The sequence below is a fragment of the Lactuca sativa genome, chromosome 1, assembly GCF_002870075.4.
Source record: "Lactuca sativa cultivar Salinas chromosome 1, Lsat_Salinas_v11, whole genome shotgun sequence".
NCBI classification, from domain to species: domain Eukaryota; kingdom Viridiplantae; phylum Streptophyta; class Magnoliopsida; order Asterales; family Asteraceae; genus Lactuca; species Lactuca sativa.
In genome coordinates, this window is record NC_056623.2 from 35,275,015 (window position 1) to 35,296,523 (window position 21,509).

At 33.5% G+C, this 21,509-nt stretch overlaps 3 protein-coding genes across 3 annotated transcripts; 1 reads left to right on the forward strand and 2 right to left on the reverse strand.

Annotated features, from left to right (window-relative positions):
* Window positions 1-11,242: 11,242 nt before the first annotated feature.
* Window positions 11,243-13,442, reverse strand: LOC111920150 (mitochondrial pyruvate carrier 1). Its single transcript, XM_023915743.2, has 5 exons — window positions 13,289-13,442; window positions 12,099-12,219; window positions 11,913-11,967; window positions 11,686-11,821; window positions 11,243-11,551 (listed from the first exon to the last, which is right to left on the reverse strand). Exons 2-5 carry the CDS (start codon window positions 12,189-12,191, stop codon window positions 11,512-11,514), a joined length of 324 nt encoding a protein of 107 aa, XP_023771511.1. The 5' UTR covers window positions 12,192-12,219; window positions 13,289-13,442; the 3' UTR covers window positions 11,243-11,511.
* Window positions 13,443-14,474: 1,032 nt separating this feature from the next.
* LOC111920149 (probable aspartyl aminopeptidase) lies at window positions 14,475-17,189 on the forward strand. Its single transcript, XM_023915742.2, has 10 exons — window positions 14,475-14,664; window positions 14,851-14,986; window positions 15,059-15,137; window positions 15,218-15,490; window positions 15,571-15,672; window positions 15,748-15,903; window positions 15,984-16,157; window positions 16,311-16,385; window positions 16,487-16,627; window positions 16,797-17,189. Exons 1-10 carry the CDS (start codon window positions 14,586-14,588, stop codon window positions 17,016-17,018), a joined length of 1,437 nt encoding a protein of 478 aa, XP_023771510.1. The 5' UTR covers window positions 14,475-14,585; the 3' UTR covers window positions 17,019-17,189.
* Window positions 17,190-17,252: 63 nt separating this feature from the next.
* On the reverse strand, window positions 17,253-19,917 carry LOC111920148 (nucleolar protein 56). The gene is made up of 8 exons (XM_023915741.3): window positions 19,586-19,917; window positions 19,162-19,376; window positions 18,894-19,051; window positions 18,619-18,806; window positions 18,285-18,537; window positions 18,050-18,198; window positions 17,828-17,962; window positions 17,253-17,685 (listed from the first exon to the last, which is right to left on the reverse strand). The coding sequence occupies exons 1-8, from the start codon at window positions 19,788-19,790 to the stop codon at window positions 17,384-17,386; spliced, it is 1,605 nt and encodes a 534-aa protein (XP_023771509.1). The 5' UTR covers window positions 19,791-19,917; the 3' UTR covers window positions 17,253-17,383.
* Between the last annotated feature and the right edge of the window lie 1,592 nt (window positions 19,918-21,509).

Consider the following 21,509-nt stretch of genomic DNA (forward strand, 5'->3'; position numbering starts at 1 on the left):
AATAAAAATGAATCAGATTTTTATTACAGTACATTCGTTATTCATTTATGAATAAAAAGTATGATTAATTTTTTTTACAATTTAAGTATCATTCATATATGAATATAACATATAATAAACATAGTATATTCATATTTAAATATTAGACGATGCATTCATTTGTGAATATTAACATAGTATATTCACTTGTGAATATTAGATGATATATTTAGTTATGAATATTAAATGATATTTTCATATGTGAATATTATATAGTATTACATGGTATATCACATGTGAATATTACATAGTATATTCATTTGTGAATATTACATAGTGTATTCATTTGTGAATATTATATGATATATTCACTTATGAATATTACACATTATATTCACATATGAATATTAGAAAGTATTTTCACAAATATATATATATAATTTTTATATGTTATTCACATATGAATAAGATACAGACTTGCATATTTATTTTGTGTTTTTAATAATCATATACTGATTCAGGTGAGAAAACATATTCATATGTGAATATAACGTGGTAATTTAGTTTATGCATTTCATCAAACAGTTAGAGTGCATACAAGTTAACTATTTTAAAAATGTTAAAAACATGATACTTCCGATTCAAGTTATCAATTCCAAATCATCATATACTTCCGATTTCGACTTCAGATGCGACATCCTATGTCTAATCGATTTCTAATTTTGATTTTGATTTCCGAAAATCCGATTGGGAACCTGTGAGTACCGATTCCAAGTCCTTCAATGTCAACTGTGACTGCGAGTCCAGAACTCCGATTATAATTTCATGAACAACAAAGAAATTCTGGTTCAAACTGAGTTCGTTTGCGAATATGGGAAATTCCAGCTCCAAATTTGTTATGAACTTTAACAAATGCTTGCAAGCTACAAACATTCGGAGTATTCAACAAAGAAATCGATGAAATTGATGAATTTGGGTTGCCTTGGACTCGGCGAGTTAAAGGACCAACTCGCCGAGTAGAAGCGGGATGAGGCGCGGGGTCCAAGCTTTGGACACGGCGAGTCGGTCCCCGGACTCGGCGAGTAGACCTTATTTGGGCAAAAACCCTAATTCGGGTGTTTGCACCTTATTTAAACGCTCTAACTTGGCCTCCTTTGTCCCTAACACTTCCAGAGAGCTGTAGAGCGAAACCCTAGCCCCCATTTTGTTCTTGAGAGTGTTCTTGGCTTTGTGAAGAAGGTTTGGAGCTTAGGAGAAGAAGGAAGAGGTTGAAGTGTGCAAGGAGGGGAGGTAGATCCGGAATCTTCACTGAGAGAAGCTTCCATTCAGGTAGAAAAGTTCTTACCTTGATCACTAGTTCATTAGATCCCCCTTTTGTCCCAAATTAGTGGTTTTCAAGCCCTAAAACCTCAAACTCCATGTATTTGTGCTCTATGTTCCGAAAGGACTTCAGATCTAGACATTATGGACGTATTAGAAGTATAAGTTTCTGTGGGTGAAGTGATTGAGGTGCACATTGAGTGTATGACCTCATTAAGAGTTTGGTTTTGCCTTTTGGAGCTTATAGGGCCATGCATGCACGTAAAGTTTGCAACTTTACGTGATAAGCGTGCCCTAGGATCATAGATTTATGGTTTGGAAGCATTTCATGTCTCAGATTTGGTTTGTATGGGAAATGGGTCGAAGGGACTCGGCGAGTCCCAAAGTGGAACTTGGTGAGTCCTTTGAAGATTGCCTGGTACTCGACGAGTTGTTCTTTAAACTCGGCGAGTCATATAAACTGTTACTGAGTTAAGACGAGTTTAAGTGTAGAAGGTCCAACCCTTCACATCTACACGCGGAATTAACAATTTAACATGTAGCAATAGTCCTAGAAACCCAAATCCTCATAAAGGATGCTCTGAGGAGGATTTGGAATCGATTAGGAGATCTGCTCGTGGGACTCGGCGAGTCAGATCGCGAGTCGGTTCTATAATCCCAAGTAGTGAGTTGAGGGTGACTCAGTGAGTGGGAAGAGGGACTTGGCGTGTAGGACCAGGTTAGTAGGAGAAGGACTCGGCGAGTCTGTGCCATAACTCGGCGAGTCCAGTCAACTGGAAGTTGACTTTGACCAAGGAGTTAACCTTGGACCAGGGGTGGGTCAGTCATTTGATCTGAGGGTATTTATAAGTGGCTAATCTATGTTTATGGATTTGTAGCCGGAGGATTACCGGTGCAGCAGTCAGACGTTCAGCAGTTAGACTTTTGGTAGCTACTTTTCGAGGTGAGTTTCCTTCCAGTAGGAACGGGTCTAAGGCACCAAGGCCGACCCGTATAGACGATATGATAGTATCGGAGTGTGGGCAGAGCCCGTATCTCTTATTTGAGTCTGATGATGATATATGCTAGTGTGGTAGAATTGTTTATACACGTTGTTTGTGTGATACTTGTATGTTATGGTTTAGTAGTGGAGTGTGGGCGAGGCCCGTATCTCCTAGATAGCGGAGTGTGGGCAAGGCTCGTATCTCATAGATAGCGGAGTGTGGGCGAGGCCCGTATTTCCTAGATAACGGTGTGTGGGCGAGGCCCGTATCTCCCAGTTAGCGGGGTGTGGGCGAGGCCCGTATCTCCTAGCTGTTCCTTATATGATCGTATGATATGTGGTATTATGGGGGAACTCACTAAGCTTCGTGCTTATAGCTTAGAGTTTTGGTTTCAGGTACCTCTTCAGCGAAGGGGAAGGAGCTGGCACGGTAGCGGCACATCATACACACCCCTTGTTTTTCCGCACTATGAGATTGTCCTGGGATTTGTACTCTGACACTATGGTTGATTCCATGTTTTGGTTTTCAGACACGTCATATGTTTAAGAAACGATATGATCGAATGTTGTTTATTTTCAAATGTTTTGCAAAATGTTTAACTAAAAATGAAATTTTTGGCTGTGAAAATTGGATCGTTACAGAATAAGTTCTTTTTTAGCAACCGCAAGCCTATTAAGTCTTTAATTTGGGATTCTATTCAATCTCAATCTCAATCGTTCTTTTGGATTGGAGCTAGAAATCCTAAGTTTTGTGTTAATCTGCTAGAGTGGGTGAAGTGTCCTTTTTTGTTCAAACTCTTCGTATGTAATTTCTAGCTTTTGCTAGTTTTTTTTTTGTTAATGTCGTTATTCTAATAAAAAAAATAGAAAAAACCGATTACAAAATAATAAAATTTTAATATCTAAATCTAAATATGGAATTAAATTTAAGGATTAAAATTGATAAAACCTATAAGATGATTAAAAGGATGGAGTTCTTAGACCATCTCCAACCCATCTCCATTCTTTCCCCCATAAATGGAGTAAAAAATGGAGTAAATAGTGTTTCATCTCCAACCCTACTCCATTTTCTACCCTATTTTTTACCCCAAAAAGTATATTCCTAGAATATTCCATTTTTATAACTTCTATATATTGTCAAATACACCCCTCTACTAATTAAAATTTATATTTATGATTAATTAATATAAATTAGTATATAACATAATATTATAAATATTAAATATTGCATTTAAATTATAATTAGTAGATAAAATAAACTAAAAATGTATAAAATAAAAATGAGAGGGACTAAAGTTGACAACCAAACTTCACTTCCATTTTTGGAGATATGAATAGTATTCCCCCATATATGGGGGAATACTATTCATATCTCCAAAAATGGAGGTGAAAATGGGGTAGGGTTGAAAAATAATGGAGGAAGAAATGGAAAAAAATGGAGTTTGGGGGTGGGTTGGAGATGCCTTTATCTAAACAAGCACCATATCGTAAGAATGGTCTTTAGAAAAGCTTTGGCAACATGTTTTTCATAATAATAATAATAATAAAACTTTGTTTTGAGATGTTCTAACCCTTAAATTTTTTATTTTATAAATATAATTGAAGTATCACATATAGATTTTGTATATTAAGAAGACGATGTAATATTACACTCTGCCAAAAAAAATAATAATAATAATAATAATAATAATAATAATAATAATTATTATTATTATTATTATCTATAACTTTCTTCTTTAGATGGTGGACAAAACTTCAAGTTTCTTGATAACTGGTGTTAACTTAAGTTGCACGGAAACGGATACAGCAACGGGAAACGGCAAAACTAAAAAATTTAAGATATGGACACAACATAGATACGGCAATATAAAAATATGAAAAAACATATATGTATTAAAGAAATTGCAAAATATGTAAAGTTTAAAGTCCAAATGTACTAAATACTTCTTGTCTTCTTGATCGACGAAACAGAGAGACAAGGGCGCAAGGCAGCAATAATCGCTTCTTTTATGCTCCTTTCTGTTTAGCAAATAGCCGTTTAGGATTGTTTAGTTGCAATTGACAAATTGTAGGGTAATTATTACCCGGTAATACCACGATAAAAGACTACAACAATTAATTATAGGACAGCCCATTACTCTATTAGCGCCAATTAAAAGCTCGTACCAAAAAAAACATGAAGGAAACTTATAGGAAACGTTTCTGAAATTGCCAATACTTGCCGGAAACGTTTCCCGACCGTTTCGCCGATGTATCCGTTTCCCCGGCGTTTCTGATACAGGAGCGGCAACTATTAGGGCGTTTCCATGCGTCGTAGGTGTTAACAGTGTTGAAAATAGGTAAAATTGTTTATGAGGGTAACCAACCGTTGTTTTATTCATATTTGATCACTTTTTTTTATGTAATATACCATTTAACTTGTTGTTTGTGTTCATCATAACCCTTTTGACCGGCTATAACTTGATAGTCGGTCAAAAAGGTTATGAACACAAACAAGTTAAATGTTATATTACGGACTAAAAAGGGAAAGTGACCAAATGTGAATAAAATCAAGACCAAATTACTGAAATCGTCCCTGTGGTTTATTGAAAATTACGCGTTCGGTCCCTATGTTTTTTTGCACTCGGACTGTCCCTATGTTTTGATTTTATTATGTTTTTCATCCCTCATAAAGATAAAAAAAAACTATATTGCCCTTTTTTTCATTTTCAGTTTTTTATTATTCGTTTATTATTAAATAATATAAATTATTAAATAAGCTTGAAAAAGGACCCACTTAAAACCTTACATCCCACACTCCTCATGTCCCCACTCGTTTCAGTTCATCTGAAGAACATCACCACCGCCTTAGAGCCACTCCCACCGGAAACACCGCCTCCCCTGAAACCACCTCTCCCTGGTCGCCTGAAAATCGATACTAAACACCGAAATCTTCCATATATGCTTTCCACTGCCACCCTGAAGCCACCATCGCCACAGTACCATGAAACCATCACCACCAGGTCAACCACAATGTCACAGTGACAAGAAGGGAGGAAAACAAAGTAGAGAAAATCACCGATACCCCTAAACCCTTTTACAAATCGATGGCGGTGACGGTCACCTTCACCATCGTCGTAGGGACGATTTCATAAATATTTATTCAATTAGATGTTGAAGAGGGAGGAACAAGGAGGGAGCAGATACAGTCATTAATCGGACCTCTCGGTGGACTGATGAACCATATTTTTTTCCTACACCACTTCAGATCCCCTTTCGGCGGTGGAGAATGTGATGGTATTGGTCCTTAAAGGCTTCTAGCGGCCTCCGCTGGTACATATCGGTGGTTAATGGTGCAAATCGATTTGAGTGATGTTATTTTAGGTGAGTTTTCGTCGGAGCTTTGTGCTTTTCTAAGACGATAAAGGAGACGATTTCATGTTGGTGGTTGCTTTGTGCCTTTCACTTCCTCCCCTCAATTGATGTTCCAAATCATTAGTTGTAGAGCATCAATCATTTTTATAAGATTTGGTTTTGATTTTTGGTTTGGTTTACTTAATAGATTGCAAGTTTTGATTTCATGAACAGTGGTGGGGGTAGTTGCAGGTTTTGATTTTGTAAAAAGTGGTGGGGTAGTAGTTGATGGTAGAGGTTGGTGGTGGTTGTCGGAGGTGAACTAGAGATGAACCATGGTTGAACGAAGATGATGTCGGAGGAGAACTGTGGAGGTTGAGCGATGGTTGCCGGAGGTGGATGGTGGATGTGGAAAGTGGAGGGGAAGGGAGAAGGGTAGTTGGACCCACTTATTTATAAATTACTTATATTTCTTTTAATTAATAAATATAAAAAAATGAAAAAGAAAATGCCAAGGGCAATATAGTCTTTTTATCTCTATAAGGGACTGTAAATACAACAAAATGATATGTTAGGGACGGTCCGAGTGCAAAAAAAAAAGTTAAGGACCTAACGCGTAATTTTTACCCAAACCATAGGGTCGATTTTAGTAGTGTGTTCTAAAATCAGCACCGAGTCATTTTCTCTTTTTTATGTTAATGATGCGAATTTCTTAATTTACTTGAATCTTCTCAAGCAAAGTTCTTTTGATGATGTGATATATGTGTAACGAAGATTTCTTGAGTAAAATGGAGAAATATATTGACATCTAAAGAGGAAGTGGGACTTGGGGCTTTGGACTTGGGAGTTGGAAGATTTGTTCTCTTTTAATAGGGTGTTACTTTTACAATGGTGTTGCATGTTCTTAAATGAACGAAGTGTCTTTGTGGGTAAAAGTTGTTAAGGCAATACATGGAGATAGAGGAGCTTTTTACTCATATTCAAAATTAAGTTCAAGGCAAATCAAGTCCATGCAATTACAAAACTTTAAATAATCCAAACAAACAAACAAAGAAAAAACAATACTTTAAACACATAAAATAGCTCCCCAAAGGCATCATAAGCATCATCATAGATATTATAGGCAATAACTAAGCACCAATATCCTCGCTTCATTTATTATTTTAGATCATTAGCTATGTAATATTAATTAGGGAAAATAACCTAGGAGGGTAACAAACCGTTGATTTTATTCATATTTGGTAACTTTTTTTTACGCAATATATCATCTAACTAGTTAGATGGTATATTGCATACAAAAAAAATTACCATATATGAATAAAATTACAGTTGAGTCATTTTCCTCATAAACAAGGAGCTATGCATATATTTTTAAAATACAAGGATATATATATATATATATATATATATATATATATATATATATATATATATATATATATATATATATATATATATATAGATATATATATATATATATATATATATATATATAGAGAGAGAGAGAGAGAGAGAGAGAAAGAGGGGGTTCAATTGAGAAAAAAAAAGGTTGAGAATGGGGGAATCATTCTCAGCCATTCATTTATTTTTGTCACAAAAGCCTCCGTCGTACCAGCGGAAATGGAAAATGAATAGACATGTGTTTTCCAACAAAACATCTTTCTTTAAACTATGCTAAACATTACCTTAATATATACAAAAACATAGTCTTTTAGTTTTTTTTTTAATTTTTAAGAAGCTATTTTTATCGAAAAATGATTTTATAATATACCAAAATTCATGATTTTTTATTCTCTACAAATAAACATCCATATTGATATAGTTTTAAAATAAAATAATTTTTTTGTTTATATTTTCAGTTATCGTTATTCATAAGTGAATAAAAATGAATCAGGTTTTACTACAGTACATTCGTTATTCACTTATGAATAAAAACTATGATTAATTTTTTTTACAATTTAAGTATCATTTATATAAGAATATAGCATATAATAAACATAGTATATTCATATTTAAATATTAGACGATGCTTTCACTTGTGAATATTACATTGTTTATTCACTTGTGAATATTAGATGATATATTCACTTATGAATATTAGATAATATTTTCATATCTGAATATTACGTAGTATTACATGGTATGTCACATGTGAATATTACATAGTATATTCACATATGAATATTAGATGATATATTCACTTATGAATATTACATAGTATATTCACATATGAATATTACAAGGTATTTTCACAAATATATATAATTTTTATATTTTATTCACATATGAATAACATACAGACTTGTATATTTGTTTTTTTTGTTTTAATAATCATATACTGATTCAGGTGATAAAACATATTCATATATGAATATAACGTGATAATTTAGTTTATGCATTTCATCAAACAGTTAGAGTGCATACAATTTAACTTTTTTAAAAATGTTAAAAATATGATACTTTGACTATTTAAATCTTACAAATTAATAGATTGATAGAGAATTATATGAAATTTTTCAAAAAAAAAACGATTTGATCTTTTTCTAACCTTAATTATGAAGTTTTATTTGATAATCGATGTTGAATGAATGATATGAAGTGGATTTTTTGTTGATTATCGATGATGTTGATCTAATGACGCTAGAAGTATAATTAATCATAGATGTTGAAGATCTGATCGTATTCAAGCAGAATTGAAGGTCGGATTAAAAGAACCAAAAATGAATTTTTGTTGTTAACTGTTGAATCGTGTTGATAAACATGTTATTGGCGAAGATCGATGATTGATTAGAACTGGATGATGTTGATGATGGTTTAATTGAAGAAATTTGGATGATTGTTGAAGGTTGGAGAAGAAATTTGGATGATGAACGATGAATGAGTTTGAACTGTAATCTTATTCTCTACAGATACGTATTTGAGATTGAAGGTTGTTATCATATTTATAGGTTTGCCACCGTGTCTTTTTATGCTTAGATTAAATGAGTAGCTGAGAAGGATTCCCCCATTCTCAACCTTTTTTATTTTCTCAATTGAACCCACCTATATATATATATATATATATATATATATATATATATATATATATATATATATATATATATATATATAGTTAGGTTCAAATGCTTTTATTATCTATTGTGTGTTTGTAGGATTGATTCTGAACCAATCATTTTAGTTATTTTAAGAAAATAATTAATGCATATTAAATGCTGAAAGTTTAATTAATGCTCATTATATCTTTAACATGTAATATGCATTAATTACTTTCTTAAAATAACTAAAATGATTGGTCCAGAATCAATCTTAAATGCACACAATAGATAGTTAGAACAAAATAACCTAACCTTATATATATATATATATATATATATATATATATATATATATATATATATATATATATATATATATATATAGGGGAGAGTTAAATTGAGAAAAAAAAGGTTGAGAATGAGGGAATCGTTCTCAGCCACTCATTTATTTTTACCGCAAAAGCCTCCATCGTACCAGCGGAAATGGGAAAAGAATAGACATGTGTTTTCAGCTATCGTTATTCATAAGTGAATAAAAATGAATCAAGTTTTTTCTACAGTACATTCGTTATTCACTTATGAATAAAAACTATGATTAATTTTTTTTACATTTTAAGTATCATTCATATATGAATTTAGCATATACTATGTTAAGCATTATCTTAATATATACAAAAACATAGTCTTTTCGGTTTTTTTAATTTTTAAGAAACTATTTTTATCGAAAAATTATTGTAAATATACCAAAATTCATGATTTTTTATTCTCTACAAATAGACATCAATATTGATATAATTTTAAAATAAAATAAAAAAATTATTTCTTTATACTTTCAGCTATCGTTATTCATAAGTGAATAAAAATGAATCAAGTTTTTTCTACAGTACATTCATTATTCACTTATGAATAAAAACTATGATTAATTTTTTTTTACATTTTAAGTATCATTCATATATTAATTTAGCATATACTAAACATAGTATATTCATATTTAAATATTAGACGATTCATTCACTTGTGAATATTACATAGTATATTCACTTGTGAATATTAGATGGTATATTCACTTATGAATATTAGATAATATTTTCATATCTGAATATTACATAGTATTACATGGTATATCACATGTGAATAATACATAGTATATTCACGTATGAATATTAGATGATATATTCACTTATGAATATTACACATTATATTCACATATGAATATTACAATGTGTTTTCACAAATATATATATAATTTTTATATGTTATTCACATATGAATAAGATACAGACTTACATATTCGTTTTTTTGTTTTAATAATCATATATTGATTCAAGTGAGAAAACATATTCATATATGAATATAACGTGGTAATTTAGTTTATGCATTTCATCAAACAGTTGGAGTGCATACAAGTTAACTATTTTAAAAATGTTAAAAACATCAAGTTATCAATTCCAAATCATCATATACTTCCGATTTCGACTTCAGATGCGACACCTATGTCTGATTGATTTCTCATTTTGATTTTGATTTCCGAAAATCCGATTGCGAACCTGTGAGTACCGATTCTGAGTCCTTCAATGTCGACCGTGACTGCGAGTCAAGAACTCTGATTCCAATTTCATGAACAACGAAGAAATTCCAGTTCCAAACTTTAACAAATCGATGAAATTGATGAATTTGGGTTGCGAATTTGTCTTGAACGGCGAACCTCCCAGCTACGAATATTGATGATTGATTAACACTGGATGACATTGATGATGGTTTAGTTGAAGAAATCTGGATGATTGTTGAAGGTTGGAGGAGAAATTTTGAAGATGAACGAACTGTTATCGAATTCTCTATAGTTACGTATTTGACATTGAAGGTTATTAACATATTTATAAGTTTGTCACCGTGTCTTTTTATGCGTAGATTAAATGAGTGGCTGAGAATGATTCCCCCATTCTCAACCTTTTTTATTTTCTCAATTGAATCTTTTTTTTTTTTTTTAAATTAAGCGAGAAGTCATTGACAGATTTGGTTAGATTAGTATATATATATATATATATATATATATATATATATATATATATATATATATATATATATATATATATATATATATATATATATATATATATATATATATATATATTGAAACAATTAATAATTTCTCCTCATAAACACAAACATGAGTTTGAATTTCTTTGGTTTAACCATTGAAAAAAAATCCAGTTTAATATGAGTTTTTTTTTTCAAAAAAAAAATGACAGGTTATTATTCACGTAATGAATTGCAATAAACAGTTCAAAAAAAATATTTTTTTAGTTAAAGTTGTTTTTTTCTTAATTCAAAGTTCTAATGGTTAATTCATAAAAAAAACATTTTTCTGGTGGCTAAACTAAACAAATTCTAAACTAAGATTTCAAAAGAATCCAATTTTCTTATAACATCTTATTTTAATTTTCATCATGTTGAAACATTGTACTTTTAGAAATCTACCACCTAGAGTAAATACTATCGACCAGTGTTGCAATTCAGTGGATTTTCCATAACTGTAGCTTTAATAATTTGCCAAAATACAACCCTTCTGTTAGGAGGGTTTCAAAAACGATAATAAATCAAGAAAATATTGCTTTTTATTCAATCAAACACCCAAGAACAAAATAAATGTCTAAAACAAAAAGCAGTAACAACAATGATCAAATCCTCATCAATATCACCATTGATGGGGATCAAGAACAAGAGCAAGGATTCAGATGTCAAGAAAGCTTAGTTTTGATTTAAACAATTACACGAAAGCTTCAAAGAAACAAGCTATATGTATTAAATCCAAAATTATCACACAAAGATAAGAGTCCAAAGGATGAAGATAAAAGCTGAGTCTCAAGTTGATGAAGCCTCGTCTTCCTTCTTTTGCAAATACCTTCAAAATTCAACACATAACAAGAAATAAAAGTTGTAAGCAAAAGTTACATATGAAAAAGGTGCGCCCTAATTTTCTCATTTATTTATTTAACAAAAGAAAAGAAAAAAGGTGTTGCATGGAAAGTATGATACCCTTGACTCTTTGCCCAACGTGAAAATTGATACAATTGAACCGATTCATTTGAGGCATGACATGCTAGAAGTAGATAGTTACGAGGCTGCACCATCCATGCAAACCTCATAAATAATGCAGAGTACACACACATCGCTGCACCAACAAAAAAAAAAGTTGAGGGTGAAATTACCATCTTAACCTTCATAACCACATCTAATTAAATTTAAATGAGCAACCAACCAACCTGCAGTCATGTTGCCAGATATCATCTCTGGAGGTTTCTGCATGTCCACCAACCCCTGCAACATTACCAATCACAATATTTTTTTTTATAAAATTATGGTATATCAACTTAAAGACAAGACAAATAGCTTTTGTATGACACTGTCTGTGACTGTGACTGTGACTGATGTCAGGTAAAAAAGCATACCGCAGCAACAAAACCCCAGTTGGCTACAGGACCCCAGAAATGAGTAGTTTTGGGCCCAACAGGACTGTTTAAGAATGCTCGAAATGCAGCCATATGGTATCTTGTTGGTTAAAAAAAATATCTGCAATGGTTGATTTAAAATTAATTATAACAAGTGTTACCCCATGTGATAAAACTAGATATGAGAAACTAACATTAATAACAGCATGAAAAGGGAACTTATATCACGTAGGAGATGTAAAAAAGAGACCCAAAAAGCATAGGATGCATAAAAGGGTATAATGGTAAAAAAAACAAAACATATGTGCAAACACAATTGTAGTTTCTGAATTCATGCTATGATTGTTATCACCATGACTAAAAATGCAAACATAATTGTTAAAAGAGAAAATGGTATCATGTTGGACTCTTGATATACAATTCTTACTATGAGTCACACTGCAGTCTACAGGGATGAATCTTCTACATATGTGATCACATATAACTAATTCAAGATTCGAGTCCTCAAGAAAGAAAATAATGCAGGTATTAGTTTCAAGGTTTCATACATCAGATCATTCAGTGCATCTAGATTCCTTTAATCCTTTTTTATATCTTAACATCTTCAATTGTGAAAAAACATTCTTAATAAAATTTCATGGAGAACTTACAATTCATGGCATGTTTAATTGCAGTTTAAGCTTAATAAGACACCCATCCCTATAGCACAAAAAGGCACATGCAAACTCAACAGTTCTGAGAACAAATATTTTCCAAATTAAAAGAGACAACAGCCTCACAATCAGACAATCTTACAGCATATTATCACCATCAACCCTAGAAAACACAAAACCCTACCATTCCTATAATCAAGACCAACGATCTAGCCATTACCCACAAAAGAATTGTGTCAAAATAAAAGCACATAGCTAGGACATCTTACTCATCTACACTGATTTTCACAGTAACACAACATAAACCGAATACACCAACAACTACAACTTAAATCCAACTCAAAAATTAAATATCGATGCATCGTATAGAACAGTATGTGAAGGTATTAATAGAAGTAAAATAGCAATAAAGTTAATAATAGCTTGCCCTAATTTCCACAGCAATTGAAAATCGGATACACAGAATGAACAAAGGAAGATGAATAAAAGCACATGGAGTGTTCAATATAGAATGAACGGAGAATCGTAAACCCTTACCGTCGCCGTCGACTAGTGGCAGAATAACTCAACACCCTTTGGCCTTTGGTCGGGGGAGGAGGACTACCAACTCTGGAATATGATTGGGTGGAGCATTTACAACTTTTCTTCAACGGTTCCACCTTTATATGTATGTCTACATAAAACCCCCCATAAGTTGTATTTTGTACAAGACTAGTACCTGGGGCATTTGGTCAACTATGGGTGGTACCTACAATCCTTACAAAAAAGCATTTTCTAAAGTGAATTTATGCTAGTCTAACAACCCCCCACCCCAAAAAAAAAAATACAAAAAAACAAAAAAACAAGGTTGTTATGACTTATGATATAAAATCTAAAATATACTTTGTTACTATTATCTATTCATCTATTAAAAGTATATTGCTATTATAATTGAAAGTTAAAATATATAACCTTATAATCGACATTTTCGTGATGTTGATGTCATTGTAAAGACTTGAACTTCAACCATTATCTTCTTGCATACGAGAAGGGGGTTTTACATAGAAATGCTTCAAAGCCCTTACCTTTAGCTCTCATTGTGTTGCATATCCATATTTAGTTCAAAATGTACTCTAAGTACGTATTCGTTTGTTCATCGGGAAGACAAAGACACTCAAGTGTCTTTGGTGACCGACAACAAGGTTTTACCTATTGTTAACCGGTTAAGGAGCATTTAATGAGGTGTTACTACACTTCTAGCCCCAATGGTATCCAGTCCTCCCTCTTTGATGTTGAGAGTTTAAGTCCTATCGTGAACATAGATGGATTTAAGTGCAGTTTAGGATCTCATGTTTCAAAAAATAATAATAATAATAATAAATCATAAAAACAAATGTTGGGCTAAATTAGAAACTAGGTGTCAAATTATGTGACTTTTATAGTTTTATAGCAAAAAACCTTTAATGATGCATATAAATTTTATGTACACACCCTAGTTTTAGGGCGTGTTTGGCTTAGCTTTTAAAAGCTCAAAAGTTATTTTCCAAAAAGTTACAAAAAGTCAGAAAATCCTAACTTTTCCAAAAAAATTATTTTTCCTTGTATTAAAACTCCAAAAGTTACTAGTATGCGAAACTTTTTTTTTTTTTTTTTCTTTTACATAAAGTATTTTGTTGTGAAAAACTAAACAAAACACCAAATTTACATTTTACGGCCCGAGATCGAAACCAAAATTTATCGGTCGAGTGAAAGAAAAGTAGAAAACTGAGGTCCGAGTGTTTTGTCAGTTCTGCAAATTGCAAAGGTTACACTTCATCCAAACCGAGGCTCCCAAGAAGACCCTGCGATCAAATCAATGGCAAAGGCAGAAAGCTCAGTCGTCTCCGATCTCATCGACTTCTTAAACGCTTCTCCGACAGCCTTCCACGCCGTCGGTAACTTCCTCTCTCTATTTCTTGTTTCATCAACGAGAAAAAAATGGAAAAGAAAAGATAACCAATTGTAACCCCCAAAAAAACCCTTATTTATTGATGATTTTCTTTATTTCGAAGTAAATCGTTATCGCTCGAGATGTAGTGAAACTAATTCGATCTTTTATATTGAGAACTGTTGATCTGTAGACGAAGCGAAGAGGCGAGTGAAAGTTGCGGGATATGAGCAAATTTTTGAAAAAGGGGATTGGAATTTACAACCTGGAAAGAAGTATTTCTTCACAAGAAATTACTCCACTATTGTTGCGTTTGCCATTGGAAAGAAGTATGTGTTGATTTTTTTTTTTTCATATATGCTGACACTGTGATGGTTGTTAATGTTCATCTTGTTGTTTAGATACATTGCTGGAAATGGGTTCCACATAGTTGGTGCTCATACTGATAGTCCTTGTCTTAAATTGAAGCCTGTTTCAAAGGTAACCTTTCTTTGATTTTTACATAAGTTATGGATCTTCTATGGGGATTGAACTGATATTATGTGATATATCTTAATTAGGTATCAAAAGGTGGTTATTTGGAAGTTGGCGTTCAGACATATGGAGGCGGCTTATGGCATACATGGTTTGATCGTGACTTAACTATTGCTGGAAGAATGATTATCAAAGAAGGAAAAGGCGATTCTGCATCTTACTCACACAAACTTGTTAGAATTGAAGAGCCTATAATGCGAATTCCAACACTAGCAATTCACTTGGATCGAGGCGTCAATGATGGATTTAAAGTGAATGCACAATCTCATCTTGCTCCTGTGTTAGCAACTGCAGCTAAGGTAATGATATCTTATTACTCTATTTAAATACAACATTAAAATTTCACCTTTTTACCACTAAATTTTGGAACTTTTGTCAGGCTGAACTCAATAAAACAGCTGCTGAAAATGGCCCTGATGGGAAGCCTAATGAAAGTCTAAACAGTTCCAGTATCCAGAAGCATCATTCTCTTCTTCTGCAGGTATTTATTTATTTAAATTTGTATCAATCTTTTATATATATGTAGTGTAGTGATTGTTGGTTTTTGTTTTGGTAGATTCTTGCAGATAAGGCAGGGTGTAAACCAGATGAGATTTGTGATTTTGAGTTGCAAGCATGTGACACTCAACCAAGTATAGTTGCTGGTGCAATGAAGGAGTTTGTATTCTCTGGAAGGCTTGACAATCTCTGTATGTCTTTCTGCTCTTTGAAGGTAAGACTCGTAGGGGATGTTTCTTTTTGACACAGAATGGCTTAATGGGTTTCTAATTTGGGTATTGGATTGATTTTCAGGCGTTAATAGATGCCACAGTGTCAGAGAAAAGCATTGAAGATGAATCTGGTGTAAGAATGGTGGCATTATTTGATCATGAAGAGGTTGGATCCAGCTCAGCACAAGGAGCTGGATCTCCAGTCATGTTTGATGCTCTATCCCGCATTACAACCTTCTTTTCCTCAGATTCACAGGTATGTATTGTTCCTTTTTCACTTAATGGGTTAAGCACTTAATATGTACAGCTAGACAGAAGTACTGAATGGGTTTCCTTTTTATCTGTACAATGTTTTTGAAACTTTGTTAGGTTGATTTTTGATACATTGTTTGCGTTAAATTTTGTGCAGTTGCTAGAAAAGGCGATTCAGAAAAGTTTCCTGGTTTCTGCAGACATGGCGCATGCCTTGCATCCAAATTATATGGTTAGTGTTTCTTTGAGAGTAAATTACAAAAGTCGTCCCTGTGGTATGGTGGAAATTACGGATATGGTCCCTAAGAAATTTTGATTTATGCGAGTGTTCAGGACAAGCATGAAGAGAATCATCAACCTAAGTTGCATGGAGGGCTTGTGATTAAACACAATGCAAACCAACGATATGCAACTAATGCTGTTACTGCATTTATATTCCGGGAAATAGCAGCCAACAAAAACCTTCCTGTTCAGGTTCGTAATTCTTTATGCATTTGTATCATTATTATAATTATTATTATAGTTGAGTGGCTAAATCAATAAAATGGTGAGAGTATAAGTGCTAGTTATGTATTTTGGGCTTTCGATTTTGTATTGATGCGAGTTAATGAAGTAAAGTTGTATGTGTGAAAATGTAATACAGGATTTTGTTGTTAGAAATGACATGCCATGCGGGTCAACCATTGGACCCATTTTAGCAAGTGGGACGGGGATTCGTACAGTTGACATTGGGGCCCCACAATTGTCGATGCACAGCATTAGAGAGATGTGTGCAGTTGATGACGTCAACCATTCTTATCACCATTTGAAGGCTTTCTTTGAAGACTTCACTGCTCTTGATGCCAAGATTGCTGTTGACATTTAGGTCTATCTAATTAATAACTGGTTTATGGTTTTAAAAAAAAAACCTAGAAGTCTACTTTTTTCAATTCCTGATCTTATGTTACATGCATAAACGGTAGTTTGGTTTTGCACTAGTGTAACATTTGGTTTTAAAGTTCCATAGATTGTTAATGATGAAAACCTTGCTTCAAAATAGTCATGTTAAGTCATTATTTTTGTAGTTTACTTGACAAATATTCATTAGTTAGCATATAAATTGTTGTTAAGAGATCAAGTCTATCTTATATGTTTACAAAAAGAGATTCACCACAAACCCAAAAATCTCACAAATATAAGTTTGAAAGTTGCAACAAAATTCGATGTGAAGTCAGTCACCTAGCTTGTTCTTCACTCTACAGATGATTTCTTCTTCTTCTTCTTGCCTTCACTAACAGCAGGAGCATCAACCGCCTCAACGACTTTGCTCTTCTTTTTCTTTTTCTTCTTTCCAGTTTCTTCACCGTTTTCTTTGCCATTCTCATTGGACTCTAATCTTTCTTCAAGTGATCGCTTCTTTTTCTTCTTTTCAGATTTAGATTCTCCATTTGCAGCCGTATTTTCTTTATCACCATCATCACTAGCCTCATTATCTTTAGATTTCTTTTTCTTGCTTTTCTTTGATGAAGCATTTTCCACCTCCATTTCTGTATCTGAAAACAAATACATCAAACAAAATGGAAATTCATTATAATAATAATGGCATAAACCCCAACCATTTCCTTTTCCCGTTTTTTATCCATATAAACCCACTAATCAAATTCAAATATATTAACAAGTATTTTTCACACTAACCTTGATTTGAATCATTTTCCATAGCAGCTTTCATGACATCGATATTTTTACGAGGAGCAACACCCTTATCATAAAAATCAAGCCGCTCCTCAACTTGTTCACGAAGTTTATCACCAAATGACGTACTACTTTTCTCTATTGACGTCAAGAAAACAAAATCATGAGCCACAAACACATATAAACAAAGCAAAAAAAAAAATTCTAAAAGAATCCTAAACACACCTGAAAAACAATCGATTCGAGAAGCAATAGAACACTTGTTTGCTAGATATCGAGCCATTCGACCCTTGTTTTTAGCAGATGCACGCCCAATAAAAGATGAATGAAAAATAAGCCCGTATTTTGGAGTGTTCCCTTTAGTTTTCAAAGCCCTGAAACATTCAAAACTTGGTTTAGATTTTAGACTTAGTTTTTTATAAGTAAATAAAGGAAGTGTTAAATAAATAAATAAAAAGACCTGAAAAGGGCTTTTTCGGCACCAAGGATTTGAAGGGTAGATGAAGGACACTTGGCGAGATTTGTGAGGCTACCAGCATGAGATATCAAACGAGCTCCAACAACTTCACCAATTAATGCAGCCAAATTAGGTGCTATATCACCCATTTTAGCAACAAGGTAATCATATAGCTTCTTTCTATACTCAGCAAGCTCCATTACCCTCTGAGCAAACATCTTCACATTGATCAAGTCAACCGGTGACAAATCCTGACCTGAAAATAAACATCAATATCATGAATTTGAATCCTATTCTTTTCTCACATAACTATTATAAACATGACATGATCATATACCCATTGATGCTTTGGCAGCTTCAACCACTTCCTTTGCTTTATCTTCATCACCGAGTATATCTACTAGACCTGATAATTTATCTTCTGATAACTCTGATTTGTCCTCTATAAATTTTGCAAGTTTAGCATACAGATAGTTGTCATTCACTATCTTGACTAGCTCAGGAAAATGCCATGAGTACCATTCTCTGCATAAAAACAAATAGCAATTACAACAATATTCTAACTTATAAGGGCTAGACAACAAAAAAGATTGGATTGGAGTGTGAGCAAACCTGACTCTCATGGAAAACGAATTGACATCTTTATCAAGAGTGTCTAGAAGGAAAATTGCTTGAATAACCATATTGTCAACACGGTTAACATTGAACTTGACTTTTGCCCTGCTGTAACTATGGCCCAGACCAAGTTGTGCTTTCTCCAAGTCACCAGGCTGTGTAAGTTTGAGAAAAGCATCAGTCTTTGTGATCATATCATATGTATTTGAAGAAAGCATAGTTAATTTGGACAACAGAAAACTATGTGATTTGATAACAAGCAAACCTTGAGATTCTCGATGAATCTATCAAAATGCAAACGGATGCCTCTAATGAGCTCGAGAACAAACTCGTTGCTTTGGCAGGGGATCTTGGTTTCTTCATGTATGTGAGACCCGATTTTTGGGTCGGCTACTCCTAAGCTGAACTTTGGTTTCTTACCTTCTTTGACTTTAGGAAGGCTGAGCTCCAAGAAGTTTCTCAGTTCTTCTGTCATTTGGCCTAAACAAAAACAAAGAAAAAAACTACATAAAGAAGTGACACTCAAATCTCAATGAAGGTGTTGTTATATCTCTGTGAAAATGGAAGAAACACGAGAAACTTGCAACTTTCAATTAAATGAAGAATCGCACAGAAATTTCATCAGCCTCCACATGTTAACCGAACAAAATCATTTCGAATAACGAATATCGGTGCATATATGCAGGTACCTTCAGAGACGGCATTGCACTGGTTGAGAGCATCAAGGGCTGATTCAAAAGGATTAAAAGCGGCAATCCTTACGACCTTTCCAAATCGATTAAGATCGACTACTGAGTTACGAACAGCCTCTGTGTTTTGCCCAATTTCATCAATACCGTGGGCCAAAAACAGTCCGTATCCAGACGCAGATTCGTAGAGAAGATACAATGCCATTGGAGACGAGAATCTCTACGTCAGTCAGTGGCAATGGGTTTTATTTCACCTCTGTAAAATGAAAGGGTTTTTGCCAATGGGAGCCGCTCGTTTTTTAGGGTTTAAGCCCCGATGTTTCAGGAAAAAATATCTATCCATCCATATTTTATAAGACTTTAGATTGTCGAATTGTATTTTTGAATGCAGGTCCAATAATATAAAAACCTTTTTACTTATATATTGGAAAGTAACTGTGTCTCTTATTCGTGTTTACATATTGTAATTTTTTTTTTTATATAATAAAGCAACTAACTTATTTTAACTGTTTAAATTACACAAATATTACCCGCTAATATCTATTTTAACCTGTAACTCAAAGGGAAAATGACTTAGGAGGGTAAGTACCTCTTATATGTGTTCACATATTGGCAACTTCTTATTTTTTGTACATAAGAAAGTAACTAACTTGTTTTAACTGTGTAACATCCTAGAAATCATGACCAAAAATTCCATTTGTAATTTATACTAAAACCATAATTGTCAAATCATTAATTTAATACTCCGGCATCGGGCCCCGTCTGGCATCGAGCCCCACTCGGTATACATATCTATCTCTCTTAGGCCCCGGTCTTTGGGCCCCGCCCACTAAACACATACAATCATATAACATGTTAACACATAAATAAACATACTCTACTGTATCCCTGTCCTAAGAAACATACTATGCTAATAATGAGATACGGAACATCGTCTGTACTCAGCTAGTGATGAGATACGGGACTTCGCCTACACTCACCTCCCTACCAGGCACATACAAGTATCACACAGACAACAAGTATAATCTAACATGCAAACATTCCTCGAGCACCCGCCCGACATCGAACTTTGGTATGGAATAACATACTAGCATACAATGCCTAGGGCTAACCCCCGGGTCTTCCTACTCATAGACTACATGGGCTAACATTGTGGCCTTAGATCCATTCACATAGTGATGAGACTCACCTTGCACTGTTGAAGCCCTGGCTGGAACTAGCTGACTACAGATGAAATTATGTATCTCATTATTAGCATAGTATGTTTCTTAGGACAGAGATACAGTAGAGTATGTTTATTTATGTGTTAGCATGTTATATGATTGTATGTGTTTATCGGGCGAGGCCCGGAGACGGGCGGGGCCTAAGAGAGACAGATTTGTATACCGAGCGGGGCTCGATGTCAGGCGAGGCCTGATGCCGGGTGGGACCCGATGCCGGAGTATTAAATTAATGGTTTGACAATTATGGTTTTAGTATTAAACTAAAAACGAAATTTTTGGTCATGATTTTTGGGATGTTACACAGTTAAAACAAGTTAGTTGCTTTCTTATATACAAAAAATAAGAAGTTGCTAATATGTGAACACAGATAAGAGGTAGTTACCCTCCTAAGTCATTTTCCCTTTGAGTTACCGGTTAAAACAGGTATTAGCCGGTAATATTGGTGTAATTTAAACAGTTAAAACAAGTTAATTGCTTTATTACGTACAAAAAAGAAAAAGTTGCCAATATGTGAACACGGATAAGAGGTAGTTACCCTCCTAAGTCATTTTTCCCATGATCTATCTAAAAAAACCACCCATGTTACGCAAAAAAAGTATTCTAAGATTATTTTTTCGTGGGAAATGACTCTGTGGAGGTAACTATCTTATTGCAGGGTAGCTAATTGTTGGGTTTGCTTTTATTTAGTCTATTTCCTTTTT

Bases quoted from the DNA above. Each gene is read 5' to 3' on its own strand.
- LOC111920150 (XM_023915743.2), bottom strand. From the start codon at position 12,191: ATGGCTGCATTTCGAGCATTCTTAAACAGTCCTGTTGGGCCCAAAACT. The intron at 11,822-11,912 runs GTTGGTTGGTTG...TTGTTGGTGCAG, and splicing joins ATCTGGCAACATGACTGCAG to CGATGTGTGTGTACTCTGCA. The intron at 11,552-11,685 runs GTATCATACTTT...TGAATTTTGAAG, and splicing joins CGTTGGGCAAAGAGTCAAGG to GTATTTGCAAAAGAAGGAAG.
- LOC111920149 (XM_023915742.2), top strand. From the start codon at position 14,586: ATGGCAAAGGCAGAAAGCTCAGTCGTCTCCGATCTCATCGACTTCTTA. The intron at 16,386-16,486 runs GTTAGTGTTTCT...GCGAGTGTTCAG, and splicing joins CCTTGCATCCAAATTATATG to GACAAGCATGAAGAGAATCA. The intron at 16,628-16,796 runs GTTCGTAATTCT...AATGTAATACAG, and splicing joins ACAAAAACCTTCCTGTTCAG to GATTTTGTTGTTAGAAATGA.
- LOC111920148 (XM_023915741.3), bottom strand. From the start codon at position 19,790: ATGGCATTGTATCTTCTCTACGAATCTGCGTCTGGATACGGACTGTTT. The intron at 19,052-19,161 runs GTTTGCTTGTTA...AAACTTACACAG, and splicing joins GATTCATCGAGAATCTCAAG to CCTGGTGACTTGGAGAAAGC. The intron at 17,963-18,049 runs GTGTGTTTAGGA...TGACGTCAATAG, and splicing joins TCGAATCGATTGTTTTTCAG to AGAAAAGTAGTACGTCATTT.